At 40.6% G+C, this 25,903-nt stretch overlaps 1 protein-coding gene across 2 annotated transcripts in view; it reads right to left on the bottom strand.

Moving 5' to 3' along the window:
* Positions 1-25,761, bottom strand: part of Meikin (meiotic kinetochore factor) — a 48,678-nt gene extending 22,917 nt beyond the window's left edge. For both annotated transcript variants that reach the window (NM_001430249.1, NM_001430250.1), the window contains 9 exon segments: positions 1,303-1,373; positions 5,333-5,397; positions 8,356-8,395; positions 9,569-9,688; positions 13,057-13,188; positions 22,728-22,788; positions 24,517-24,601; positions 25,386-25,479; positions 25,574-25,761. In NM_001430249.1, coding sequence (NP_001417178.1) covers positions 1,303-1,373; positions 5,333-5,397; positions 8,356-8,395; positions 9,569-9,688; positions 13,057-13,188; positions 22,728-22,788; positions 24,517-24,601; positions 25,386-25,479; positions 25,574-25,691 — 786 coding nt within the window. In that variant the 5' untranslated portion in view covers positions 25,692-25,761.
* Positions 25,762-25,903: the final 142 nt, after the last annotated feature.

Below are 25,903 nucleotides of genomic sequence, written 5' to 3'. Positions count from 1 at the left end.
GTCTATTACTTCGTCTTCATATTTGAGCTTTAAAAGTTCTCTGTGTTTTGGATTATCATAATATATACTTTTTAGAAATATGAGGCTTGTCTTCTTTCTTTTTTTCTTTTTTAAGATGAATATTTCATGTTAGTACACTGTGGCTGTGTTCAGACACACCAGAAGAAGGCATCAAATCCCATAGCAGATGGTTGTTGAGTCACTATATGGTTGCTGGGAATTGAACTCATGATCTCTAGAAGAGCAATCAGTGCTCTTAACTACTGAGCCATCTCTCCAGCCTGTCTCCTCTTTCTTAACTTTGGCACACACATGTGCACACACATTTTTGAGACAATGAGTTGATTTGGGTAGACTAGCTGACCAACAATGCCCCTCCACCCAGCCCCCAGGGATGCTCCTGATTCTGCCTCCCAGTACTGGGATGACAGGAATATGCTACTGCACCCAGCTTTTGCATGTGTTCTAAGGATTAAAACGGAACCATCTCTCCAGCCCCTCCAATAACACTGTGATCGATCAGCTGCTCAGGGCAAGATTGAGAAGTCTTTCTCAAAGCTTGTCACTTGCCACTCCATCTTCTATGTCAATCTGTCAGCTCCACAGGCAAAGTCATACTTCAATCCACACACATCTCGCCACCTCTCCTATAAAGCACATTCATCAAAGCCAACACAAAATCCCTCACCAAAAAATTGTTAGAATGTTTTATGATAGCTCTCCTTCCTAACGTGTTTGCTGTTTCCCAATTTATTCCCTAATCTTTACAAAAGAAAGAAAGGGGACTTTAAATCAAGAAAGACCTGCTGAAAACTACTAAAAAATGGTAAAAATAGAAGCCTGTTTTCTCAACTATATGATAGATACCATCAGACAATCAGACAAATAAAACAATTATCTGACTGGATGATATCTATGTTTTAAAAACCCAATACAATTAATGAAAGGCTTTGAAAGCCTTCCCCAGAGAACTTCAGATTCCAAGCCTAACTCACTACAGTCTTCAGCATGAAATGTCGCTCTGGCTACACATAACCCTGTGCCTTAATGAATAACATATACACAGTATTAAAGGAAAATCAGAGAAATGTAAAATACATTTTCATTCTCTTTATTAAACGTATATAAAGTATATATTCACATATGGTCTACATAGTTTTTTCACAAACGAGTAAATTTTATTTTCCCAAATGCTTTTTCTATTGCCCAAACTGCACAGAAAATAACTTCTATATGTGTTAATTAAAATCACATATTTTATCAGTGCAATTATTTGTATAGTTATCCTGCTTCAATACTTGCCTTTTTCTTTGTTGTCTTGATTGTTGGAGGGCCAGTTTTCTCAGTGCATATGACTCCAGAAGCTGCACTTTCTACAAATGAAAACATAGTTTCAGTCTATTTAACAGGCCATTAACTCTAAGTACAGAAGACAGAGATTTCAAAATCAAAATTGAAACCAAACTAAATCCTCAATTTTAATGACTTTACCTCTTATACAGAAGGAAAAACCTAATGTGTGTTGAATAATCTAACTCACCTGAGATAGAAGGGAATATCCTTTAAAGATTTATGTCAGACAAGGCTGTTGATAGCCAAGTGGTTAAGAGAACTGACTGCTCTTGCAGAGGACCTGCACTTGATGGCCCACACCCATGTGGTGGTCCACAGCCATCTGTAACTGCAGTTCCAGGAGTTCCAGTGGCTACTATTGGCACTGGACATGCATGGTTCACACATTTACATACAAGCCAAAACATGCACACCCCTAAAATAGAAGCCCATCTCAGAGCTCCATGTTTCACAGAAGTAAATATATGGTTTACTTTTGACTTAGCAGGGATGTGTGTGAGTGAGTGAAGTTCTTTACTTCTCCTCCCCTGTATTTTAACACTCCCTTTCTCCTGTGACCTGCCTCTCAGTATTGGGACATTTACTTATGAATGAAATGAGGTTTCGGGGCTGGGGATTTAGCTCAGTGGTAGAGCGCTTACCTAGGAAGCGCAAGGCCCTGGGTTCGGTCCCCAGCTCCGAAAAAAAGAACCAAAAAAAAAAAAAAATGAGGTTTCTATGTTGCCCAAACTTGAATTCCTGGGTGTAAGCCATTTTCCTGCCTCAGCCTTTTGAGTAGCAATCTTTTCAAGTACCTGCTACTACACCTGGCTTTATCAACATTGAAAACAAATTCAGGCCTGGCCTGTGTTATTTAAACTTTTCCTGTGCTCCATATTCCCCGCTTGTGGGCCACCTCCTACCTGTGGCTGCATTTCTCCAAGGGCTCCTTTAGCTTACTCCAACATTGCTTAGCCCTCTGGACAATAGGCAGGGAGATAACTACGGAGGATAACACCATGTACAGAGAGCTGGAAGAATGTTGGTCTCTAGTTTTAAATACTCAGTGACTTCCAAATGCCTGCATTGTACATGTGCTAAGCTTCTAAAGAATGGGCTGTTTTGCCTGTTACTCAGATCACCCTCATCCTTTCCAATATTTCCCTATGAAAACAGCCTGGGTTCCACCCTTTGACAGTGACATTTGCATAACTAATTAAGGAAATGTTGAAAAAAAGAGGAATACAGAAGCACATTATAATTCCATAGTCACTACTCTACTCTACTATCATGTTCTTAAAATAACATTTTCCATTACAAAGCAAAACTTTTGATTTGAGAAGACCTAGGTACAACTAGGATTGGTTTTTGTACCATGACCCCTTTCCCATTAATGTTTTTCTCCCCGTGTGTTTTCTGGTGCTCAGTATTTAGCACGGGTACTGTGCACACAGGCAATCATGCTACAACTGCAGGTCTCACTTTGTCTTTCATTGCCTTGCTTCTCTTAGTGTAAGAAATAAATCCTTAAGGTCCATTTTTAGTATAAGGTATGCTTAGGGTGCCACAAAGAGTCACACACAAGCAGGAGTCAGTCACTAGGCCCCTCTCTCCTAACTGGTTGCTGGTACCTGCTTCTCTCTGAGCTCTTGGGTTGAAAAGCTGCAGGCGGTCTGCTATGAACAGCGTTAGGAGACTGTAACTGTCTGGAGCATCAGCCCATAGGAAAGGGAGCAGACAGGGATTCCTTGTGAACAGGGACTTTGAAAAACAGTTTTGGGGCTGGAGAGATGGCTTAGCCGTTAAAGGCTAGGCTCACAACCAAAAATATAAAAAACAGTTTTGTACCAAACCAGCCATTTTTGTCTTTTCTTTATGCTGTGTCCCCTTTCTTCTTTATATTTTAAAGCCACTGCAAGTCTGGGTTATCTTTCTTGGCATTTTACAATCTTTAAACTCAAGTGAAACAATGAAATCCTGTAATTTTATTTATTAAATAATTAAATCCTTTAATTTTTATTGTTTTAGTATTTATTGGAAATAGAGTCTCCTCTCATACAATATGTTCTGACTACAATTTCCTCTCCCTCCACTCCTCTCAGCATCCCTCACCTCTCCTCTCCCCCAGATCCTCTCCCCCTTCATTTCTCTTTAGAAAAGAACAAGATTCCAAGAAACAGCCAAACAGGACAAAATAGAATACAGTAAGACAAGGCAAACACGCTCTCTCAAGGCTGGACAAGGCAACCCCCTAGGAGGAAAACGTCCTGAGAATAGTCAAACGCATCAGAGATACACATTCTTCCACTATTAGAGTCTCACAAAATGCCAAGCTAACAGCCACAACATCTGTTTACCTGGTGTAAACCCATGTAGCTTCTTGCTTGCTGCTTCAGTCTCAGTGAGCTTCAGAATGAATATTAAGATTTTTTTCTATTTCTCTAACCTTTTGATGGTGTTATTACAAAGTGAGGGCCTCACAGTTCCCTTTGAGGGTTGTAGTTTTTGACCTCCCAGTGGACCTCCCTAATAGAATGGACAGTCCACTCCTCCCTTGGACTTGGGCCTTACAGGCTCGGCCTCTACCACTAGAATACTATCATTCAGAACAGGAACACATTTAATCTCCCCCCCCAGGATAGGGTCTCAAGTATTTAGCTCTGGTTGTCTTAAAACTCACTATGTAGACCAGGAGGGTCTCTTAAAAACAGCTTCTTATGAAGATTTTAGAGTTAAGTTTATATGTTAGGTTTATATAAACATTTGAAATAATTACTCACTGAAGAAACAATTCTTCAAATTTGCTTCCAAATACATGCTATAATATTTGTTGCAAGAAATAAAGAAAACAGGGACTAAAGACCCTATTTAAAGACTAAGTATATATATCACGCTGGCTTCTTGAAAATAACTTCTTAAAATGTAAGTTTCACAACTAAGTTGATATTTTCAGTTCATATAAACATTTGAAATAATTAAGTTATTCCTTGATGAAGGAACAATTCTTCAATTTTGCACCCAAATAGATTTATAAAACTTGTGGCAAGAAATAAAGAAAACAAGGGCTGAAGAGGTAGCTCGGTGTTTAAGAATACTGGCTGCTGCTCTTCCAGAGGACCTGAGTGTGATTCCCAGCACCTCTGTGGCAGGTGTTTATAACTCCAGTTCCAAAGAATCTGCTCTTCTCTTCTGGGTTCTGCAGACACTGCATGCATACGGTACGCAGGAACACATTTAGGCAAAACACCCTCAAAGTAAAGTTTAAAAAAATAAGAAAATAGGGGTTGGGATTTAGCTCAGTGGTAGAGCACTTGCCTAGCAAGCGCAAGGCCCTGGGTTCGGTCCTCAGATCCAAAAAAAAAACAAAAACCAAAAAAAATAAAATAAATAAGAAAATAAAGATCTGGCCTAAACTGAGGCTAATGATATAAATGTCTTGTTAAGTTCACTTCCATAATAAATTGAATAACAGAGGGCCAGTAATACAAGACATTTTGCTGACCCCATTGTTTTTCAGTCATTACATATAGTTCAATTGTTCTCTCCTATTACTGAGCCTGCAGGGGCAGAGAAAATGTTGTGCCTTCTGGAATGTAACAATGCCTGGTACAGAACATACCAAGTATGTTTCTTTAAGAACAAACTATGGGTGTTGTGTGCATAATTAAGAAACATTTTCTAACCCCATGAATATCCTTCCTGCCTTCCTTTTTTTTTTTTTTTTTTTTTTTTTTTTTTTGAAATGAGGTCTGGCTCTGCATCCTTGGCTGACCTGAACTTGCTCTGTAGACCAGGCTGGCCTCTAACTCAGAGATTCTTCTGCGTCTGCTTCCTGAGTGTTGGGATTAAAAGTGTGTACTACCACACCCAACCAAATCTTTACTTTTAAAATGCAACCAAGCTAAAGTGTTTCCTGGGGTAACAAGTAATCAGCAGATGGTATACTGTAGCAAAAACAAATATGTAACCATGTAAATAAACTAGTGCCAGTAATTATTACCTGATGCTAGGTTTGAAGTATACTTTGGTTCTGGAGAAATATGTTGGGCCTCTAATGTCATTCCTCTGTAATAAGAACAAATTAATGATATTTTCTAATCTTTTAGTAACTTTCAGTTATCCTCAAATTATACTAAAAATAAAGATGTGCAATTAATTATTCTGTAGGGGAAATACAGCTGGTTAGAAAAATGTATCATGTTTATAATAACAGTTAACAGTAACATGTACGTACATGTTTATCAGTATGACACATGTCTCTAGAGGAAAACCATAATGTTTAGAATTACACAGACTGGAGTTTAAGTCAGATCAGTTACTCACACTTTAGGGGCCTTGAGAAAGCTAAACTTGTCCCCAATCTCACTCTTCCTATTTATGCAAAAGAGATAGCAAGCCTGCTACCTAAGAATCTGGTGTGATATTTTTTGATCTGAGTGATGTTTTTAGAGATGAATATCTTTCTCTCTTTGGAACTTCCACAAAAGAGATTGTGTTTTGTTCTAACTGAACACATAGGAGAAGATGAGCTAGTATAATAATGGGTATGGATCCAAAGGATTCAGCGTTTGCCCCCAAAACATGATCTGAGCAAGACCGAAGATTTCCTTAACATGGGAGTTGACAGCCCGATGTGAAAGCAGACTCTTCTAGATTCTTTTACTGGTTAATTGAAAAGTTGGCTGAGTAAAGAACAAGCTGTTTTCTCTCATTTTCCTTTAAGCTGAAATGTTCAAATAAAACTGCCTTGCAGGGTTGGGGATTTAGCTCAGTGGTAGAGCGCTTGCCTAGGAAGCGCAAGGCCCTGGGTTTGGTCCTCAGCTCCAAAAAAAAAAAAAAAAAAAAAAAAAAAAAAAAAAAAACCTGCCTTGCTTCTGACTGAACTTTCATGTAAACTTCTTACCAATGCATCCTGGGTATTCTCTGAATAAAGAGCAATTCTTAGGTGGTAGAGTCCAGTGTATTAGCACAACGCCAAACTCCTACTGGTCAGCATTCACTTTCCCCGGCCCTGCTCGCACTCAGTGCTATGGGAGAGCAGCTCTGTCTGGTTTCTTCTCTAAGTTCTTGCTACCCTCGACCAGCACAGCACATGAATACTTGTCTGACGCTGGATTTCTCTGGCATAGGATCAATATGATGTGGAGGTGGAGTTCCTACATTCTGTAAATTGTCTATTTTCTTATGTTTTCTAAAAGTATTCATTGATAGTTAAATTACTTAAAATTTTTCACAATCTGCTTCTGAAAATCTTTTGTTTATTTATATACATCACAAATGCTGCCCCGCCTCCTGGTCCCCTCCCCCTCACAGGGTCCCTCCCTCCATCCCCCATTCCCTTAAGATTCCCTTAAGTGGTTCTCAACACCTTTGGAACAAAATAAAACTCCAACCCTCGAGGAGGCCTTGCACAGTTCCGATTGTGGCTACGATTGTGGCTACGATTGTGGCTATCCTCTTGAACTGAGATCCCTTCTCTCTCACAAACACTGTGTTCAGTACCCGTGCCCTGAACCAACTGCTTCCTCCAGTAACACTTCTCCCCAGTCCTCCCCATGGTGCGTTTACCACTTTTTCTTTCTCAAGAGCCTCATCATTGAGAGATATTGGCATCATTTAATAATAACCGTCTCCGTAATAATCCCTCTGAAATAGAACTTCGAGTGCTTTTGAAATAATTACACAAATAATCTTATTTGATGTCAATGTTCCTAGGTCCTATTTACTGATAATGATCCTAGGAGCCAACAGAGGTCGGTCTGCTCTTAAACTTTTACAGAGCTACACAGAAGACTAAGTAAGCAGTGCGTATTTATGGAAACTCAATGCTATACTGGATAGTATATGTGGTTAGAATCAAACAGAGCAGGGTTTAAAATCTGCTTTGCTACTTTTTGGCAATGCACAATGAATACAGACTTTTCCTTTTCAGATTACCAAAAAAATCTAAGAAATTAGAAGTCTAATTCAATTTAGTTAGATGTATAATTGTTTGTAATCCACAAGTGTTTAACATTTTACCCATAATACTGATTTCGTTTGATATGAATTTAGACAGAGAAAAGGTGCCTTTCCATCTGCTTGCATTAAGAGAGAAATCACTCTGCCAATTGTGCATCCAATCTATAGACTTCCAAAAGCCAGACTGAAACAGAGCCCAAGGAAGACCAAGCTGGAAATGCTTACGATCAGTTCACTAAGGTGGATGTCAAAGCCGTCTATTAATAGCCAACATGAATTTAAAAAGGCTTGACTGACAAAGCTCCACAAAGTGAAGCCTGACTCGATTTTGACAAAATAACTTCAGTGAGATAAAAATATACCCACTGGGGGTTGGGGATTTAGCTCAGTGGTAGAGCGCTTGCCTAGGAAGCACAAGGCCCTGGGTTCGGTCCAAAAAAAAAAAAAAAATACACCCACTGATTTTTTATAAAACATTATCTAACATATGTGCTATTAACCAAACTGTGGCGTCAGCCTTGACTGCTTTCTCTCATTGCATCTCTGAATCCACCAACAAATCCTATTCACTCTACTTTCAGATATCCTAGAAGCTCCGTCTATTACCCCAGAGCCCTCCTCTGGGTGGTCCTTCTGTCCAAAGTGCCCATCGCCCATCTTGCCCTTCCTTTGGAGAACTGTTCAAATGATGCCTTTCCAATGGCAACCTTCCTACCACACTGTTTAAGGGAGCAAGCCTCAGCCCAACACTGCAGAGCCCATCTTGCTTTATTTCCTCAGTATCCTTCTTTACAACACAGCATGTAGCAGCATATTTGCCTGTCCAATGTTGGTCTCTCCACGATGCCGTCTGGACTTGATGCGGGCAGCGTTTTTGTGATTGATTGATTTTACTCCCCACTCTACTCCAGCAATTCAAACACTCCCAGCACAGAGTACAAGCTCAGCAAACACTGAATGAATGAAGCTCATCTGACTTTGTAGAATGGCAGTCATCACTATTACACAACTCTTACAATAAGGGGTTTTGAACAGCACAACATCAAATGGTTTAGTTCTTACATTTTTCTCTGGCATTTTTCATAGTTTTCTGAAGAGGAACCTATCAAAGGAGGGGAAATCAATCCATTAGACATAGAGATAATTCAAAGGTGCCCGTGAAGATAAAATTATTCTGGATAAAAATAAATATTTCTCTTCAACATACAAAGTGACTGAACTTCGGTTTTATGTTTTAGACTGTTTTATCGTGGTTTTTTTTTTTTGTAATTTTCTCTTAAATCAGACAAAGGTATTTTGAAAGTATCAAAGTAAAACATAACAAAAAGTATTATGAAATACTATAGGATACATAAATATTTAGACAGTTCTTTATAATCTGGATGTCTTTCACAACTATTATCTTGGGAATTTTACACTAATCATGTCAACCAAACACACCAATTTATTTTTTCACCATCTTACATATGAGAAAACAATGGTTGGTTACAAAGTGCACCAACAGTGGGGTTTAGGCACAGTAAGAAAGATTATCTCACAAACTAGGGCAGGCCAGTGAGATGAGTAAGTTCTACAGCTTGCCAAGTACGTACCAGGCCCAGGTTCAGTCTCTAGCCACACAGACAAAACAACAATAACAAGACAGACTGAGTGAGGCTGGGAGAAGCCTCAGGCCCTAAAGGACTTGACAATTATGCATGAAGACCGGAGTTTGAACCCCAGGAGCCATGTTGTGGAAGCAAAGAACCAACTCCGAAAAGCTGTCCTCTGATCTTTGCAAGTGTGTCTTGGCACACATATATGTACATGCACTCACATCTATATATTAAATAACTGTAATTATAAAAATTAGGGGATGGTAAGATGGTTCACTGGGCAGAGGTGCTTGCTGCCAAGGATGACAATGTGAATTTATCTGCAGGACTCCTTCGGGTTGTTCTCTGAACTCTGTATTTGCACTATGGCATATGCAAATACTCATACATCCTGCATACACACATACAGACACATAATAAATAAAATGTAAACAATAAAATAAAGCCCATATGTACTAAAACTATTGTTAGTTATTATTTGAAGCCAAAAGCAATCTCAGCTTATAGGTTTAGCGTGGAAATCATTTAGGAGGGAAGAGAATGTTAGTTTCATTTTCCAATACACATGAGGGATTTTCTTATATATTTGGTTGTGAGCCTAGCCTTTAACAGCTGAGCCATCTCTCCAGCCCATGAGGGATTTTCTAAGTGAGAGGAAAGAAAAGAATGTAAAAACTCACTCAAAACTGCAGAGAGGTTTGCAAACTGTGGCGCCTTCTCTATCACTACTGCTTTACTGGTGTCTAGAAGAGTAGAATTCTTGTAGAGCATGTAATCTTCCAACTTGGGATGCTCCCAATCTAAAAAGCAAAATACATCATGGTGTACACACACACACACACACGCACGCACGCACGCACGCACGCACGCACACACGCACGCACGCACGCACGCGCATGCGCCTATGAGCTAAGTAAGTAAATAAATGTCATTTTAAAATGACGTGAGTGTAAAGTTTAGAATGACAGAACACAGGACAAGTAATGATGGCCTCAGGTAGGAGTCTAAAGCCTAGTTCAATCCTCTGTCCTTCCTCGTCTTCCATCTAGGTCTTTGCTCTACAGAGACCACTGAGCTGCAGGACGGCAGCACACACATACTGGCTCACTCTCGTTTGCTGTACTCCTCTCTGCTCATTAAGCCTCGTGTCGGTGAGCAGCAGTCACACTGCCATTAGCTGGTATTGGTTTTAAGCTTTCTATCGACCTCAGCTATAGAGGAATGGTGCTATTCTTGTTGCATCCCTGTCTGTACTTTTCTCACGGTCCACGACATGATAATAATCTATCATCAGATGTTCTTTTTATGTGTGGAGACCATGGACTGAACCTAGGGCCCCAGGCATGCTAGGCAAACACTCTGCCACTGACATCTATGCCCAGACATAGTCAATGTAGACATCATGGTGATAAGATACTATACAAATCTTATTCTTCTGGTACACTGTGGCAATCGTTTGGCTTTCCTGAATCATGTTTCCTTCTCTCCCCAGATGATTTAGTTTTTTTATGTGATTCTACTGTTTAATCTTAAACATGGCAGGATCAGCGTCCCTGATGAGAACCCAGGAGAGACTACTGGTGAAGCTGCGGCCCAGTTGCACCAGAGAGCCCCCCATTTTGGAGATGCCAGCACTATGGGGTGACAGCCAAGGGTAGCAGCAGCTATAAGAAGGAGCTGGCCTGAGACAGGCGACATACTGTGTGTGTTTTGTAGGTCCTTTGGAGCTCAGAGGATTATGAGTAGTCTGGTTATCAAGTACTTAATGTTTTTCACTACTGAACTTTGACTTCGCTTTAATTTTATTTTGACTGTACCCTGATTCTTCTCTCTCAGAGTAAGGAAGTATGTAACTTATTTTATAGAAGCCCACCGTTAGGACTTACAAGTTTAGAGAGACTTTGAAATTTTAGAGTAACTTTGGATACCTTAAAGTGTGTTGATATTTTAGAGAAACTCTGAATTTTTCAAAGAGATTTTGAATGGTTTAAATACACTGAATTTCTATATTTTTGTTTTTGACATGTGGTCTCTCAGTGTAGCCCTGGCTGTCCTGAAACTTACTATGTAGACCAGGCTGGCCCCAAATTCACAAAGATCTGCTTGCCTCTGTCTCCTGAGTGCTATGATTAAAGGCAGCTCCAGGTTCAGTGAGATACCCTGTCTCAAAAGATAAAGTGGAGAGTGGCTGAGGAAATCAGTTTACACACACACGTGCCCACAAACAAACACACAATTGTGGTTTTTATGTCTGGGAAGAATGGAACTCAAATTTTGATTAGCGTTGCACTGAATCTTCATACTGCTTCTGACAGGTTGAACATTTTTACAATATTAATTCTTCCAGGTCACAGGCATGCGAGGTCTTTCCTTCTGGGGTCTTCCTTTTTCAGTGTTTGGACATTTTCATCATAAAGTTCTTTCCCTTTCTTGGTTAGATTTATTGTAAGGCATTTTATTTTGAGGAGGGATATTATTCATGGGATTGCTTCCCAGGTTTCTTTCTGAATATGTTTGTCTTTGGTACAGAGAGAGGTTATTAGGGTGTATTAATGTTAATTTTATATCCTGCTACTTTACCGAAAATGTTTATCAGCTCTAAGAATTTTCTAGTAGAATCTTTAGGGTTTTTTAACCTATGCAATAATATCATCTGAATAATTAGATTTCTTCCTTCCCTAATCATAGGCTGAATATCTTCCTTTCTTGTCTTACTTCTCTAGCTAAGACTTCAAGCAATATACTGAACAGGAGTGAAGACAGGGGACACTTTGTCATGTTCTTGAACTCAGTGGAAATCTAAGTTTTTTCCTTGGCAAGTCCAAACCAATTAAGAACGTTTCTAGGCCTTTCTTTTTTTTTTTTTTTTTTTTTTGGTTCTTTTTTCGGAGCTGGGGACCGAACCCAGGGCCTTGCGCTTCCTAGGCAAGCGTTCTACCACTGAGCTAAATCCTCAAACCCTCTAGGCCTTTCTTATGTCTGTTCACTGATACCATTATGTCTGTTCACTGATACCATTATGTCTGTTCACTGATACCTTTCTTATGTCTGTTCACTGATAGCTTTCTTATGTCTGTTCACTGATAGCTTTCTTATGTCTGTTCACTGATAGCTTTCTTATGTCTGTTCACTGATAGCTTTCTTATGTCTGTTCACTGATACCTTTTTTATGTCTGTTCAGTGACACCATTGCCCAAAGAAATCTACACGGTTCATCCAAAGCCAAAGGACAGAAAACCAGCACAGTGAAATGAGTCATTCAGATCAACAAATCAAAACGTCACAGCACCCTGCTTTTAGCAGGTCCTAAAGTCATCTAATCCATAATCCCAGCACTTGGAATGTTGAGACGGAGGACTCAAGTTCAGTTTAAGGCTTGCCCGAGCTATATACCAAGAAAGAGGCTCCCTCTAAGTAAAAGGGAACATTTACCATATCTGCCATTTAAAAATTACATCAATGTCTGTGTACCTGTGTGCATGTATGTGTGCATGTATGTGTGCATGTATGCATGTATGTACACACGAGTGTGCATGTGTGCACACACGTGAGTATGTGCATGTGTGTACATGTGTACAACTTATAACAACACTTTTAAGTGTTGTGGTGCCATCTCACGCTTCCCAGCCTTCTACCTTATTTGTCCTTCCCTCTCTCCCTCCTCCACTAGGCTTCCCATGCCCTAGATTCTTCCCTTCTCCTTTCAAGTCATTTTTCTGTTTCATTGCAGTGTATGAGAGAAAACATACAATACTTGTGTTTTTGTGTCTGGCTTACAGTTCATGCTTTCTTCTTGCCAATGTGTGTACATGTGTGTCTTTATGAGTTAGTTTTTTTTTAAAGAAACAACTTTCTGTTGTTGTAGAAAGTTGTAGAGAAAAGCCTATGCTGTCTTCTGTTATCAACCAAAGGCTCCATCTATAATAAATAATAAATGTAACTAACTGTGAAGAAAATTCAGCATGAACATGGTCTACTTACCTGTCATATACTGAAAAGTAGGAAAATTACATAAAGTAAAAGAAAACAAATAGAAGTGGCCCGAGACAGCATATATGTTTAGAGAACAAACACACCTTCCCTGTGTGCAAAGGTACTCACTGAAGAATTTATAGACAAAGCGACAGTTTCACAGTAGAGCCACCGAAGGAGGGAATTATATTCTCACCCAAACAGTCTGCCCCTCTGAACAGTTCTGGTGATGGGAAGCTACTCCCACTGTCTTCGGTGTTCTTTGTATATGACTCTGCGTTTGAACAACTCGGGAGACAACTGGAAACATCATCCTGCATGCTTGGTCCTGTGAAGCCAAGTGAAACAAAACGGTTGACATGAATAGAGAGCAGAACTGAAATCCCAATAATACACACCTGTGTAAATGTACATGCAAATATGTATCAAGAATGTAACACTGATTTCACACATGATTACAAAGTCATAATAGTATCAATAATTTTGATTTGGATCTTAGTTGAATGCTTTGATCAATAAACATAATAAAACCCTTCCTGATGGCTTCCTTACATTTTACTTTTTTTTTCTTTTTTTCTTTTTTCTTTTTCTCAGAGCTGGGGATCGAACCCAGGGCCTTGCGCTTTCTAGGCAAGTGCTCTACCACTGAGCTAAATCCCCAGCCCCTACATTTTACTTTTATGGCCCACTCCTTATTGATTTCAGCTGTAATCTAGCTCAAAAATTCGATTTTACATATATGCAATTCATTAGCTAAGAAGAAAAAAGGATGAGTCCAGCTATTCCATCTAAAAAGCAGAGACAGACTAAATTAACACAGAATGAAGAACACGAACAGAAGACTGAACAGACATCCCAGAAATAGTCTCATAAGTATGTGCACAACTGATTTTTATGAAGACATGTAAGTGATGTAATAAAGAAAGGATTGTCTTTTAGACAAATTGCATTAGAATCACTCCATATGCATATGTAAAACCAAAACAAAGTTTGGGTGTGTGACTTTGTGGTAAAACACTTGCCTAGTTTGTATAAACCCCTGAGTTCAATCCCTATCACAACAAATTCCCTTCATTCCCCAAAATAAAACCCCAAAGAGAACAAAACCAAAACTGAGCTGAAGAGATGGCTCGGCAGTTAAGAACACTTGTTTTTCTTGCAGAGAACCTGGATTTGGGTCTTAGCAGCTGTATAGCAACTTACAAATGTCTGTAGCTCTATTTCCAGGGAGTCTGAGACTTTCCTCTACCCTCCTTGGGCACTAGGCACACATGTAGTACATATACATATACACACATACATGTAAAATAATTTATAAAAACATAACATTTAGGGGTTGGGGATTTAGCTCAGTGGTAGAGTGCTTGCCTAGCAAGCGCAAAGCCCTGGGTTCGGTCCCCAGCTCCGAAAAAAAAAAAAAAAAAAAAAACCATAACATTTATACCATACTCTATGAAACTAACTCTAAGGTAGGCACATTGGTATAAGCTCCATGGACTACTCATAGCAGCTTAGAAGGCTGAGGCAGGGAAACCTACCTGGTCTATAGAGTCAACTTAAAGTCAGCCTGGGCAACTTAGTGAGACACTTGCTTAAAATAAAAAGTATAAAAGAGATCTAGGGAAGAGAATGCAAAACCAACAGTATAAATGGAAGAGTCACACATTGTGTGGGAATCAGAGCTGTTAAAGGGCTCAGACAGACATCTTTACCTGGACTGAGGCTACTGAGAAGGCTAAACCTTAGAAAAACTCAAACTGCTCTCCCAGGAACAACAGATGAATTTATTGCTATTCACACACACACACACCTGATTCGAGACAAGTGCTAATTAAGACATTTGAAAATACAAACATGGAATGCAAAATGGTCATTAAAGGACCTAACCAATGGAAGAGGTAGCACATATGGAAGAAGACTGGATCAGGGAGATGACCATTATTGGTTCTAGTGGGTATAATGCAAGGATAACTGGGCAAGCCATAGCTAAAGGTTTTAGATTTCTAAATGCATTGTGTTTTAACTGTGGAAGATATCATTTACAAAGAGACCTCAGATCTCAAAATGCCTAGTATTTTAATTGTAGGAAATACCGTCATTTGCAATGAAATTGTGAACGAGGCATCTCTAAGGGCAGTAAGTATAAATATAAACCAGAAAGAAGGCCTAGGCTTCCAGGAATGTGCAGGCAATGTGGCAGGAGTAGCCATTAGACCAATGAGTATAGGTCCAAGACAGATATCCAGGGCAGTTTCTTGCCATTGGGAAATAAAATGGGCATGGGAGGGGCTAGCTCACAGCCCTACAGAAAAAGTATGAGCCAATTTGTCTCTTCTCAGCCAGGAAACAACGAGCAGGCAGGAAAACCTTAACTAAGTACTGCAGACCTAATGTGTGCTACCGCAGGCAGTCCTGCTCTAGACTTGGCCATAGATAAACATCTTACACTATCGCCCAAGATTCAATGGTATAACATGATTACTGGAGTTTATGGTCCTTTGCCCTCCAGGACAGTAGGAATGGTCTTGGGAAGAAGCGATTTGACTTCCCAAGGGTTCATTGTGATTCCAGGAATTATAGATGAAGATCTCAAAGGAGAAATTACAAGTGGCATATGTAAAAAGAGAGATGCAACTTAATGCCGGTGACAGGATTGCTTAGCTGTTACTCTTTCCCTTTATCAAAGGCAAAGCTGTTCCAGTAGAGATGGGTTTGGAAGTATTAGAAAGCGTGTGTTCTGGCAAACAGTTGCTAATGACCAGAGGCCAAAATTAAATTTGCCTTTAAATTGAATGGCATTGTAATAGGTTTGATAGATACAGGGGCTGATGTAACCATCATTTCACAAAAATCTTAGCATCCAGAATGAACACTTAAAAAGGTTTATATACAGTTTCTTGGAATTGGAAAGTTGTCTCAGATAAAGTGTGCAGTGGGTTAAATGTGTGGGGCAAGAAGGTCAAATATGAAAGTTAAGGCCTTAGACTTAATACAGCAGTGATGAACTCAGATTAATTCCCCCCCATACCAGAGGCAATCCCTAAAATATGGATGGGATGGAAGATGCTTCTGGGGAAGGCATTGATTGAGAAATGTCATTCAGAACGACCACAGTCTGTGCAAGTTGTCCAAGACACAGGACAGACACAACAGGGATTGAGTTCCTGAATTTATGGGAGGAGGGCACTGCTGAAATTATACCAATGTTCCTAACCTTAAAATGGTTGACTAACAAGACTGTGTGAGTAGTTCAGTGACCCTTAACCAAAAAGAAAATTACAGGCACTTGAGCAGCATGTACAAGAGGGACTGGAAGTTCAACTTATAGAAGAGTCTACCAGCCCATGGAATTTCCCTGTATTTGTCATAAAAAAAAGGAATTTTAGAAACGGAGAATGATACCAGATTGAGAGCAGTAAATAGAGTAATCCAGCCAATGGGTTCATCACAGCCTGGAATTCCTTTACCTTCTTTATTGCCTAGGCATGGCCTATGGCAATAATTGATTTTAAAAACTGCTTTTTTGGGGCTGGGGATTTAGCTCAGTGGTAGAGCGCTTACCTAGGAAGCGCAAGGCCCTGGGTTGGTCCCCAGCTCCGAAAAAAAGAACCAAAAAAAAAAAAAAAAAAAAAAACCAAAACTGCTTTTTTACTATTTCCTTGCAAGAGGAGGATGAGGAAAAATTAGCTTTTATAGTGACGACTAACAATAATGATCAACCTGTAAAAAGGTGTTAGTTGAAAGTTCTTCCACAAGGAAAGTTTAAAAAAAATCTTCATGTCAATATTTTGCACAACAACCACTAGAAATAACTCATAGGCAATTTCCTCAGTCTACTATTTACCATTATGTGCATGGTATTCTGTTGGCTGATTCTAATGCAGATATTTCAAAGAAAATGTTTGGTGAAACAAAAAGAATTTTGCCTTGTTGGGGTTTGCAAATTGCTTCTGAAAAAATGCAAAGATTCTATGCACTATTCAGGTTAGAAGGTAAGACAACAACAACAACAACAACAAAATTCAACTACAGAAGGTTCAGATCAGTTCAGTTGTGAACTCTTAATGATTTTCAAAAATTAATGAGAGCTATTAACTGGCTATGGCCCATCACTAGATTAACTACTCAAGAGTTATGTAATTTGTCTCAATTGTTGCAAGGAGATGCAGACTTAGACAGTCCAAGACAGCTAACGAAGAAAGCAGAGAAAGAGTTAACTTTAGTAGAAAGAATATGCAAGATACTATGTGATTGTGTTTTGGTCATTTGCCCTCAACTCATTCTCCTTCTAGGATAATTACATCGCCCCCACGCGTCTCCAGTATGATAAAGGGATTCTTTGCACATTACATGTTTACTACACAATCCTACAGAACAAGCAGTTGTAGAAAGAGATCTAATCTCATCTTAAAGGAAATGCTTATAAAACAAAAAGAAAGAATAAACACCCCTGGGGATAGTCTAGTGTTATTTTTAAATTTTCTGAACATTAAAGAAAAAGGAATAACAGCAGCTGAGAAACCCTGTGCTATAGAAAACTGTGGAATTAAACCAACCTATATACTATAAGGATGTGGTAACATCAGAATGGAAGTCAGTGAATGTTTTGTGTTGGGGACACAGATTTGCTTATATTTCCACAGGAAATAAAATTCTATGGATACTATCAAAATTAATAAAATTCAGAGTTGAGCAAGAGAAGTCTTCTGAAAACCTTGGCCACTGACCCAAAAGCATAAAGAAGAGAGCCTGGCTTGCCACTGACTTCCTCTGTGAGCTAAAAAAGCCTAGACAAGAAATGTCCCTATATAGTGCCTGAGCAGTCTGTAGCAAGAGCCATTCAAATGCCAGCCAGCCCCTCCTTCCTGCCACTGTCTATAGTTGCCATAAGATGCCACTGCTGGAGCTGTCAAAATGGTGGCACCTGTCAAAAGAGAGAGCCTCAACCTTCTGCCATTATGAGGACCCATCCACAGTGGCAACACCTTCTTTCCTGCCTCAGCCTGTGGTCACTGTGAGATACTACCATAGTTGTCCATGATGGCAGCACCACCTCTCCAACATCCACTGAGATGGAGCTTCAGTCAAAGCCACATGTGGGCAGGAAGGACTTCCCATCCTAACCCACTGGCCTGAGGCAGGGAAAAGGGGGTGAAAAAAGCCACTGATCCCTGAGCAGGAAAACCCGCCAATCCCTGAGTTTGGGAAGGTCGGGACTTGAAATCTCACAAATCCCCACTCTGGAAATCTCTACCCTGAAATGCTCTGCCTCCATCCCCTAAGAAAACCTATATAAGCCCTGTCCCTTTTTGTTCAATTCCCAGCTGTCTGCTTCTGGAATAGATTTGACCCTCTTCCTCCTGAATCCTTCCTCCAATGGACCTCAACTGCCTGTTGTGACTCTGCCATTGGAAGAAGCAAAGAAGGAGCAGGACTGAGACTCCTCCCCTGGGAGCTGCAACACCTCTACTGAAGAGGCTTCCTCTCAGAGCTGTGTGGTTCCCAAGCCCCAGGACACCTTTCCATCTGAGGAGGAACACTTACAACCTAAGCACTGATGGGCCCGTAAGCAGGACTTTGGTTTCCTGCAATGCAAGGCTATCTACAATGCAGAGCACTAACAGAGCTGTGAGCAGGGCTGTAGGACAGATGATGCTGAGTATAGCAAACCCAAGTTTGGGCTGCAAGCCAAAGGTTCACAGAACTGGGGGCAGATATTAAGAGACTTCCACGAGGAACTCTAGAACACAAGGCGCTAGAAGATAAGACAGTCCAGGAGTACAAAAGTTTCAGGAAGCAGAACCCAAGTTACAGGAAAGAGAAGCACTATTGTTAGGTTCTTATCTCAGTTGTGGACGTGCCCCTGAGAGATCAACAGAAAGCTCACATCAGATACCTGAGAACCCTGGAGGAGACACTGAAAAGAGTGGAGAAGCAAAATCACAACAGCAGCATGGCTACAGGGAACGCTCAGAGCAGCTTCAAAACTGTATCATTAGTAGCTAAAACAAATGGGGAGAAAGGTAGTACGATTTATCTTGTGTGCCTGGCCCTTTAAAGGATCCCTAGTCACTAGTCAAATGGCCCTTTAAGAATTCTTAGCTGTCAGAACTGTGTGGCCCTATGACCTTCAGTGTTGGACTGGAACAGTATAAGATGGGGGTGGGCTAGCAGAGTGAGAAGGGAAGGCAGTTGATGCAGAAGATATTGTTAGGAGACAGTTGAGCCAGGAGGAGCTGAGCAGAGCAGATAGTCTAGAGCAGATGGTATAGTTTGGAGTTGCTAGTACTGGGAAGACTGGGAGAAGGACTATTTAAGCAGACTGGTGGGAAACTGAATGAGGAACAGTTGGGGAGGGGGCTGGCAGGGAGCTAAGAGAGCTGATAACTGCTTGTAAAAATATTTACACCCCACCCCCACACACATGCCACTACCCTGAGAACCATATGAACACAGGGAGCTGATCTAGACACAAACGTGAGGACACAGGTATACTTAGGCAAAGACTGTAGGACACTGGTGAAAAGCAGCCTGTGTTCTGTGCTCAATAATATTCAAATGCAAAGGTCATTTCGTCCTCATTCCTAGCCCCCCCCCCTTTGCCCATTCCCTCTTTACTTTTCTTTTTTTTAACTTTGAGACAGGATCTATGCAGCCCTGGCTGTCCTGGAACTCACTGTGTAGACTAGACTGGCCTGATGTTCCTGCCTCTGCCTCCTAAGTGCTAGGATTAAAGGTGGTGGGTTAAATCCACCATGCCTGGCTTCTTTGTACTTACAATTATTACTATTTTTAACAATAATCTTCAAATCACTTGCTTATTTGATCAGTTTCCTAGCTCCTTAGTGAGGATGTAGACAAAGTATTCAATTGCTTTTTATTGAAGTTTAATATTTGGTTTGTTAAATCATTCTCTGTTATAGTTGTCTGCTCCTTGCCTCAATGATAGTGGGGAATCGTAAACCCAAGAAAAGGACACCCATGAAGAAGATCCACAGGGTTGAACAATGAGTATGGGGGAAGACCCACTGGAAAGACTCATCCATTGCATCAGATACACAGCAACACAGAAGCACACACAACCTTAACAAGCAGACACAGCACCTTCGAAAGCTCACAACTCTTCAGTAACTGACAGCAAAGCTTGTGAACCAGGAAGAATGCTAAGCAACTCAAGAGCCTAATTTCTAAAATGTTTAACAATTTCGAAGAGTTTTCAAATGAGTAGATAAATGAAGCAAGGAGATCACACAAGTCAAGGGCCTGGAAAAGAAAGTGAGTGGGGAACTCGGGAACACAGAAGAGAATCTCAGCAAAGAAACTGAAATTCTGAAAACACAAATTAAACCCAGAAATGTTGGCTATTGAAGAGTTCATTCATTAAATTAAAACCGCAGTAGAGGGCACCATCAACAGATGATCAAGCATAAGAAAGAAGATCAGGGACAGAAGATGACGTTGAGGAAATACTAGACTCCATCTAAAATGAAGAATATAGGTGTCTCAGGCAAAATTTTTCACAGATTATAATTTGTGAGATCGTCCGCTTTAATTTCCTTTTAAAAGTTGTCTGTGTGGGTGTATGAATCTGTGCACGAGTTTAAGTCCAGAGGTTACTTTCAGGTAAACTCCTTGTTTAAATCAGCCTCTCACTGAAACCAGAGCTTATTGCTTGACTAGAATGGTTGGCCAGTGTGGGCCAGGATCCACCTGTCTCCCCTTGTTTGGAACACTAGTGTTACAGGCGTGTACATTAGGACACGAGTTTTTGCAGATGATGTGGATCTGAAATCAGGTCCCCATGCTGACTGAGCCATCTCCCCAGCCCCTAATTTCCATGTTTATATGGTTCCAGTTAGTGCTGTATCATTGATAATTATCAGGACGTACCATTTATTGATGAACTTCCACTGGCCAATGTCACACACACTCATAAGACATGCCAAGAAAATCACAATGAAAACACCGAACATCAGGACTTACTAAAGTGTTTTCTCAGTGGACCCAGATACTTTCAAGTCTTTATATTCCTAGATGTTGGTACTTAATGTCAACATAGATTTTGGTCTGGCCTCTGTGAGCTTTCTTGTAGAAGGGATCATATTATGAAAGACCTAAAGTCTGGTCACTCAAGGGAAGAAGTCATCTATAAGTCAGGGTTTTTGTGGAGTCAATAAAATTCCTGTCTAAAGAATGAATGGGCTGGAAGGATGGCTCAGTGGGTAAGAGCACTGGCTGCTCTTCCAGAGGTCCTGAGTTCAATTCCCAGCAACCACATGGTGGTTCACAACCATCTGCAATGGAATCCGATGCCTTCTTCTAGTAGGTGTCTGAAAACAGCTGCAGTGTACTCATATAAATAAATAAATCTTTGAAAAAAATGAATGAGTCCAGTGCTGAAGGTGCATTTAGAGTCTATCTCATGATCACTGTCAACATTCAGGATCTCATCAGAAGAAAACGTGGGCCCTTCCTTTTAATGCTGCTAATTAATTTTGTCAGTAACCAAGTGTCACCAGGGAAATTTTCATTAGATGGCGATACTAACTGAAAAAGCAAAGAAGATGCTCTCTTCAGTAGTTACTTGAATACGTATTATGCATTGTGTAGGCATTGTCACTGGGGTGCTTAGTTTTATGTCAACCTGACGCAAGCTAAACTCATTAGAGGAAAGGGAGCCTCAATTGAAAAAAAAATGCCCCCATGAGATCGGGCTGTAGGCAAACCTGTAAGGCATTTTCTTAATTACTGATAGATAGAGAAGGGCCCAGCCCATTGTTGGTGGGGCCATTCCTGGGCTCGTGGTCCTGGGTCCTATAAGAAAGCAGGCTGAGCAAGCCATGGGGAGTAAGCCAGTAAGCAGCACCCTTCCATGGCCTCTGCTTTCAGTCCTGTCTCCAGGGGCTTGCCTTAATTCCTGTCCTGACTTCCTTCAATGCTGAACAGTGATGTGTAACTGTAAACCACATAAACCTTTACCCACCCCACCCCCAACTTGCTTTGGTCATGGTGTTTCATCATGGCAACAGTAATCCTAACTAGGACAGCCATCTTCATCTACACCAGCATATTTTCTCCAAATCCAAGTATTTAAAAACCAGCAGTGCCCTCTTCTTTGAAAGCAACCACCATTGATTAAAACGAATCTAACAAGTTATGTGGTGACTACAACTATACCCCCAGTGTGGTGAAAGCATACACCCCCCGTTTCCAGTCTGATGATTTTCGAAGGGGTTCATGAAGTATCACCTCAGATTTTCTTAGATCCTCTCACCTCAGAATCAAGAGGCACCACTGCATTTCCATATCATCCTAGGCCCACTAGGGCCAAAGCTTGGTTCCACACTGGGAGGTCCACTCCTCAAGGCATGATGCATCCATGAGTTGCAGAAGAGTGATTCCTGCACAGGTAAGCTGTCCCTGCTCTGTCCTAGGCTTACTTGTTCTGGTCCTAATGTCCAGCAATATGCCCTACCATGTCTCCTCCAGCTCTGGGTACCAGCGAGATCATTGTACCTGCTGTTTCCTCTGCATGGACTTCTCTCCACTCTCTTTCTGCAGAGCTGATTTCTACTCCCCTTGTGATCTCAGTTCAGACACCATCCTTGCATGGAAGCACTTCCTCATATTTCTAGCTAAGCGTAATTAATTACATTCAAGCCATTATCTTTTGTAATGTCACAACTATCACGTCACATTTGCTGGTGTGTGCATGGAGACAGTGAGAATGAGGCCTAGAATCCAGTCAGAAGGATTCATGTTGGACTAGGGGAAAGACATCTCTTCCACTGAGATGAGAAGTCAAGAGATACAAACGAGTGGCCATGTTTGAAGGGAGGATGAAAAGCTGTTACCTGTTAGTCTTACCTGAAACGAGTTCAGCACTTGATGAAAAGCTGTCAGTCTCGAAGGCATCAGTCACTGACTCCTATGTAGAATAAGAATTAAAGATAGAGTACAAATTATGAGATGGATATTTTCATTTGTTTTTTAATATTTGATTTGGTTTGAAAATTGAGTATCAACTTTGTAAGTTAGTTTCATAGATTGATCAACTTATTTTAGAATATTGATCACAGATAATCTGTTTTTTAACATTAAATCTAACAGTAAATGTTAAAATTATTGTGAGTAAACATGAAGAACCAGCAGTAGTCAACTCAATATCCTGAGATTAAATAGTGAAGATAAAGGTGAACTTTCTTGTTTTGTTTTGTTTGAGACAGGGTTTCTCTGTGTAGCCCTTGCTGACATGGAACTCATTCTGTAGACCAGGCTGGCCTCGAACTCACAGAGATGCTCCTGCCTCTGCCTCTGCCTCCTGAATGCTGAAATTAAAGGTGTACAGCCTGACTAAAGGTGAATATTTCTTTGATAACCAAGGAAGGAAGGAAGGAAGAAAGAAAGGAAGGAAGGAAGGAAGGAAGGAAGGAAGGAAGGAAGGAAAGAAGGAAGGACGGGAGGGAGGGAGGAAGGAAGGAAGGGAGGGCTTTTCCTCACCCTTTAAAAAAAGAAGGAAATAAATCAAGAGAAAAAATTATACACAAGTCCAAATTAATAAAATTAAGGACTCATAAGTCAATTAAAATATTTCCTGCATGTAAGACTATCTTCAGTATATAATGAACAGATACTTCACAATAGGATAAATACAAATGGACGATAATGAGGGAGAAAAGGGCCACCGTCATTAGCATTCAAAGAAAAGAAATGGAAAATAAAGTGACACACTGTTTTTCAACTCTCACCATTTTGAGTAAGAGTGTGTCGGTTTGCCAACGTGAATCCCAAAATGTCAAACACATCTACCCTTTGGTCTCTTAGTATTTATCCTAGGTAGCAATCTGAGACACACACAAGTCTGTAGAAGCACGTCTATCAATGCCTACAGAAGTAAAACCCCAGGCACTCAGTCTCCCAATGTCCAGGAAATAGTCATATATCTATTAGATGAGCCACGATGAAGACACTAAAATAGACACTTTAATAACAAGGTAATACATAGGTTGTAAAATGTTTTTAAAGCACAGAAAAAAATGGAGCAGAAAGAAATGTACAACAATTTGAAGAAACATCCATGTACTATTTTGAATATTTAAATCATCTACACAGAATACTTCGTCGTACACTCTTAAAACATTATGTAAAAATTGTTTTCAAAATGTCATATGTGAGATAGCCATTTTCTAAACACAGGTTGAGACAGAAAGATTGTGAGTTTAAAGCTAGCCTCTGCCACACAGTGAGATTCTGACTCAAAAAAATTGTAGATTATAATACGAGAACATAAGAATGCTCTGTAGCAAACCGAATCCTTAGTGATCAATCATGTCTCTGGTTGCTAATAGACAAAGTCAAATAGAAAAATGGGAAAGTGGCTTTCAAATATGAAAAATTTGAATCTGCAGGATAGAACATTAACTGGTGACATTTCCCCAATAGTCACCAAGAGATGTGAAAGAGAAGGAAACGCATAATTACGAACTGGTTAGACAAAGACATGTATATCAATGTAATTAAAAACACTAGAATCTATTTGATATCTATTAACAAAGAATATTCAGTTCTTTCATTCTGAGGTCCCTAGCGACTGCCCTTCGAATGCTGCTGCACACTGCCTGTAGGTATAAAAGCAGCCTAAGAGAAAAATACGTACACTCAATGGTGTTGTCTTTTCCTCTGGGGTCTCTTTTCCAGCACTATTTTCTTGTAGGCTTTCCCCTCCTGGAATACTTAGCTGACTGTGAACAAACAAAACAGTTCAATTTACACCATCTGGATTTGACTGAATCTTCGTAGTTTAAAATCTGAAAGTTTGCCAGGTATGGTGGCACATGCCTTTAATCCCAGCACTTGGAACACAGAGGCAGGAGGATCTCTGTGAATTGAAGGTCAGCCTGATCTGTGGAGTGAGTGCCAAGACAGTCAGGACTACACAGAGAAACCCAACTCAAACAACAACAACAACAAAAACAACAAAAAGTAAAATCTGGAAGTTACTTTAAGGAGATCTTGGAGAAGTGACTTCAAGATTTGCACCAAAAGCTGAATGCTGTTTTCCTTAGAGGTTCTGTTTTACTTTTAGGTAACTTGGCCAGCCTTTATTATTAATAAAACGAATCTGTCTGGACAGGGGACTGTAGCTAAGTTGGTAGAGAGCCTTAAAGCAGAGCATAGTGGCACAAGTCTATAATCCCAGATTTGGGAAGTGAATGCATGAAAATCTATTAATCTCAATCTCTACTGACAGGGAATTTGAGGCCAGCCTGGGCTACTTGAGATCCTGCCACTCATAAAAATATATGCACACACACGTTATCTGTATAAGTATATATAGCATGTGAGAAAAAGACATATGAGAATAAATGTATGTTCATCCCCCAAATTTCTGGGTCTGTGTTTTAGAAGCAAAACCAGAGTATTCATTTTCTTCTTTGATTCCTCGAACGAGAGGCTACTACCCCGAAACAAAACTTACTTTCTGAGAAAGCCAAGTGCCCAGGGCTGTTACCCTAGGCTACCCACCTTGGCCGCCGTGAGCTGCTACCTGTGGGCCTGCTCAATTCCTCTTTTTCAGTTATCTTCTGCAATCCCTGCTCTTTGCCCTTTCCCTTCAGACCTGTGAGAGGGTGCGACGTTTCAGGAGACCTGCTCGTGCCCCTCCTCAGCCCTTGCCGAGGCCCACCCTCCACCCAGGCCTGCCGAGCTTCGACCTAGCGGGGTCTTTCCAGGGAGGGCCAGGTTTGGCTTTGGGGTGAGGTTGAGTCTTTCACCAGCCCTCTTCTTGCGGATATAGACCCGTCTGAGCCTCACACGCCCTATCTTGTCCATTGCCCTCCTGAGGAACCGGCCACCCACAGAGAAACACCCTGCGGGGCTGCCTCCGGGCTGCCTCAGTCCCGCCTTTTATGGCCGCAAGGGCTTCTGGGAAGATGGTGGGCTGCTCCGGGCCGGCCTGCGCTATGTGGATTTCCTTTGGATTGCTGAACCCAAGCTCCTCCTTGGGTTTTACATTCTTCTCTCTCTCTCTCTCTCTCTCTCTC

Source organism: Rattus norvegicus, chromosome 10, assembly GCF_021556685.1.
Source record: "Rattus norvegicus strain SHRSP/BbbUtx chromosome 10, alternate assembly SHRSP_T2T, whole genome shotgun sequence".
Classification (NCBI taxonomy): Eukaryota; Metazoa; Chordata; class Mammalia; order Rodentia; family Muridae; genus Rattus; species Rattus norvegicus.
The sequence above is the reverse complement of the archived record's forward strand: the minus strand, read 5'-3'. Positions and strand labels throughout refer to the sequence as shown.